At 37.2% G+C, this 3,419-nt stretch overlaps 1 protein-coding gene across 1 annotated transcript; it reads left to right on the top strand.

Moving 5' to 3' along the window:
• Positions 1 to 589: 589 nt before the first annotated feature.
• On the top strand, positions 590 to 1,519 carry LOC133764188 (olfactory receptor 10V1). Its single transcript, XM_062197865.1, has one exon. It carries the CDS (start codon positions 590 to 592, stop codon positions 1,517 to 1,519), a length of 930 nt encoding a protein of 309 aa, XP_062053849.1.
• The last annotated feature ends 1,900 nt before the right edge of the window (positions 1,520 to 3,419 follow it).

Consider the following 3,419-nt stretch of genomic DNA (forward strand, 5'->3'; position numbering starts at 1 on the left):
GGGACATGCTCAATCGGACTTGCCCCAAATGGTGGAGTTAGAAACATGCCAGGGGATTCCAATACAATCCCATCAAGGTGGCATGTACCAATGCCATCTCACTAGTCCAAGTGATCAATTTCAGTTCACAATTGATCACTCTGATAGGTCTAAGAGTCAAAGGGTGCACAATTATATTTAAAGCATGGTGTTTGCCCATACAAATGTCTTAAAATGTTTTATTTCAACTTTTGTGTAATGAATTAATATCCTATTTTATCATTTTGTAAATTTGAACCTTATAATTCCTTTTATCTTTAATTCTTTCAGGAAATGCTTCTTGGAAAACTTTCCATATCAAATACTGTGCTCAGCACTGGGTTTAAAACAAAGATCATCGAAATCTGTACCACTGAGTATTTTTGGCACTTAGGGACTAGGAGATGAAGGATGATGATGTGGCAAACATAAATTATGACATTTGATGTTTTAAAATGAAAGTATGCACATCATTTCTGAGGTACTCTCACACTGAATAGAGGATTTGGGACAACATCACATTAAGAGATGCGGTGTCATCTTTCCTTTTAGTAGGTCCAGTATACAACCCATGGAAGGAATAAACAAAACTACGAAGGTACAGTTCTTCTTTCGTCCATTTTCTCTTGACCCTGAGGTCCAGCTGGTGATTTTTGTGGCCTTCCTGGCGATGTACCTAACTAGCCTCAGTGGAAATGCCACAATTGCAGTCCTTGTCCAGATCAACAACTCCCTTCACACCCCCATGTACTTTTTCCTGGCTAACTTGGCAGTTCTGGAAATATTCTATACATCTTCCATTGCCCCCCTGGCCCTGGCAAACCTTCTTTCAATGGGCAAAACTCCTGTTTCCATCATTGGATGTGGCACCCAAATGTTTTTCTTTGTCTTCTTGGGTGGGGCTGACTGTGTTCTGCTTGCAGTCATGGCTTATGACCGGTTTATAGCCATTTGTTACCCTCTAAGATACACCCTCATGATGAGGTGGTCCTTGTGTGTGGAGCTGGCTGTGGGATCCCTGGTGCTGGGTTTCCTGCTGTCACTGCCCCTAACCATTTTAATCTTCAGTCTCCCATTCTGCCACAACAATGAGATCTATCACTTTTACTGCGACATGCCTGCAGTCATGCACCTGGCTTGTGCCGACACACACATTCATGAGACTGCCCTGTATGTCATAAGCTTCATTGTCCTAAGCGTCCCCCTCACGCTGATCTCCATCTCCTACATCTTCATTGTGATAGCCATTTTACGGATACAGTCAAAAGAAGGGCGTCACCGAGCCTTCTCCACCTGCTCCTCTCATATTTTGGTGGTCCTTCTGCAATACGGCTGCACCAGCTTCATTTATTTGTCCCCTAGTTCCAGCTACTCGCCTGAGATGGGACGAATGGTGTCTGTAGTCTACACTTTTATAACCCCCATTTTAAACCCCTTGATCTACAGTATGAGGAACAAAGAACTGAAAGATGCTTTAAAGAAGTCACTGAAAAAGTTCTAGATATGATGATCATATGACCCATTTAAATCAAGATACTTCATAAAGTGATATGGAATGTTATTTATAAGTATGCAGGGATGACATACATAACTAGGAATGTCCTCAGCAGATTGGACAGGTGGTCCATTATTCTGGGAGTTCAGAGGAAACAAATGTGACTTCTGAAAATAACACTATTACATAGGGCAATCTCATGCCCTGAGCATGGACGAAAAAAGGAGAATCATTATATACTGAACAGCTATTATATACTCATAAATTGGTAATAGTTCTCTCACTTAACCCATAGGAAATATCATTATCTTCATTTTCAGAAAATTAAACTAAATGTCCAAGATCAGAAAACAAGTATGTAGAAATCTAAGAACTAAACTCTTTTCACAAATGCTGCTCTCCTGTTTCTGAGCTTGCACTACCAATAGGAGTTTATATAACCTCAGGCAAGTCTCTCCATATCTATAGATTCTAATTTTCTTATTTCTGAAGTGGTGATGCTGAACTAAAAGATTCCAAAGGTTCTTTCCTAGGTCATAACATAATGTTTTAGATATTGACAAAACAGGTCTTAAGTGGCCAAAAAGCACATATATAAATAAAAGAGATTTTGCAGTAAGAAACAGGAAATGGAATATTTTTCATTTTTGTTTTTTTACCAAAATGAAAACTCATGACAATGTCCATAACTTTTAAAGAGCATCTCTATAATGGAAAGGATAATAATATAGAATATGTTATTTTATCTAATAAGTGAAAAACATACAAAAGAAAGAAATTGGGCACTGTTGAATATCATGTTCCCCAAGAATCTCTTTTTCATCATCTCAGGCAGTTATGTAGATGCTGCTTGAGCTCCCAAGGAGAGAGATATCATGAACTCATAAAAGGCCCTATTCCTTATTAACAACTCCAGCTGCTGAAGTGCTGTATCTGATTTTGAACTATAGTCTATTTACAAACAACTTTCTCCCACTGGTCCTGTTTTCAACATCCAGAGCTCTCCTCTAAATGACAGTTCTTCAAATGTATTAGGACAGACTTTGCATCTTCTGTTAAGTCTCCAATTTCTCACTCCTCTTCCAGGAGGTTATATTTTAAGCCTCTCATCATAGCAGTCACCTTCCAAAAACTAGTTTTCTCTAGTTCCATGTCCTTCTAAAAAATTTCACCAAAAACAGCTATAACACACAGGAGATATTTTGTTCTAAGGAACTGATACTTTTGAAGACCTGTGAACTTTTAATTTAAATTTAATTTAATTTAATTTTAATTAATTCATTCGATCATTTTAAATTCATAATATTGATATCAAATAAAACTTCCATCTAATTTTCATATAACTTTCAATTCTGCCAGACCATAATTTATTTTAGTAGCATAAATTAAGTACTTTCCACTTAACATTGATATATTGTATTTTATTGGTTTTGGCCAAGTAATACAAACTGTGAACATCATCTTTGGGCTTTATTTTATTCATCATAGCTTAGTATCAAGGTCAAAATTATAATCATATGTCATTTCCTTTGTCCAAATCATTAACAAAATATAAAGTAGGACAGGATGAAGTCAGAGTCTCTAATAGTCTTCTTTGAAAATTATTCAGTTAGATCCAAACCTACTCACTTAATATCAACTGTGGTAGACTATTGCAGTTATGGCCTCACTGATTTCCACCTACTCACAGCCATTCCTTTAGGTAGTCCACCCTCCCATGATTCTAGATATAGCTATATGACTCACTCTGTCCAATGGGCCATTAACAAATGTTTTATAATAATGACCTTACACTTAGAATTTGGGTACATCTTCTTTGATATTCTAAAATGTCAACAGAGCCAGGGCTAAGATGACATCCTAACAGAGATGAAGACATCCTAACAGAGAGAAGACACAGGTTGAA

The sequence above is a fragment of the Lepus europaeus genome, chromosome 7 (genome assembly GCF_033115175.1).
Source record: "Lepus europaeus isolate LE1 chromosome 7, mLepTim1.pri, whole genome shotgun sequence".
NCBI classification, from domain to species: Eukaryota; Metazoa; Chordata; class Mammalia; order Lagomorpha; family Leporidae; genus Lepus; species Lepus europaeus.

Bases quoted from the DNA above. Each gene is read 5' to 3' on its own strand.
- LOC133764188 (XM_062197865.1), top strand. From the start codon at position 590: ATGGAAGGAATAAACAAAACTACGAAGGTACAGTTCTTCTTTCGTCCA.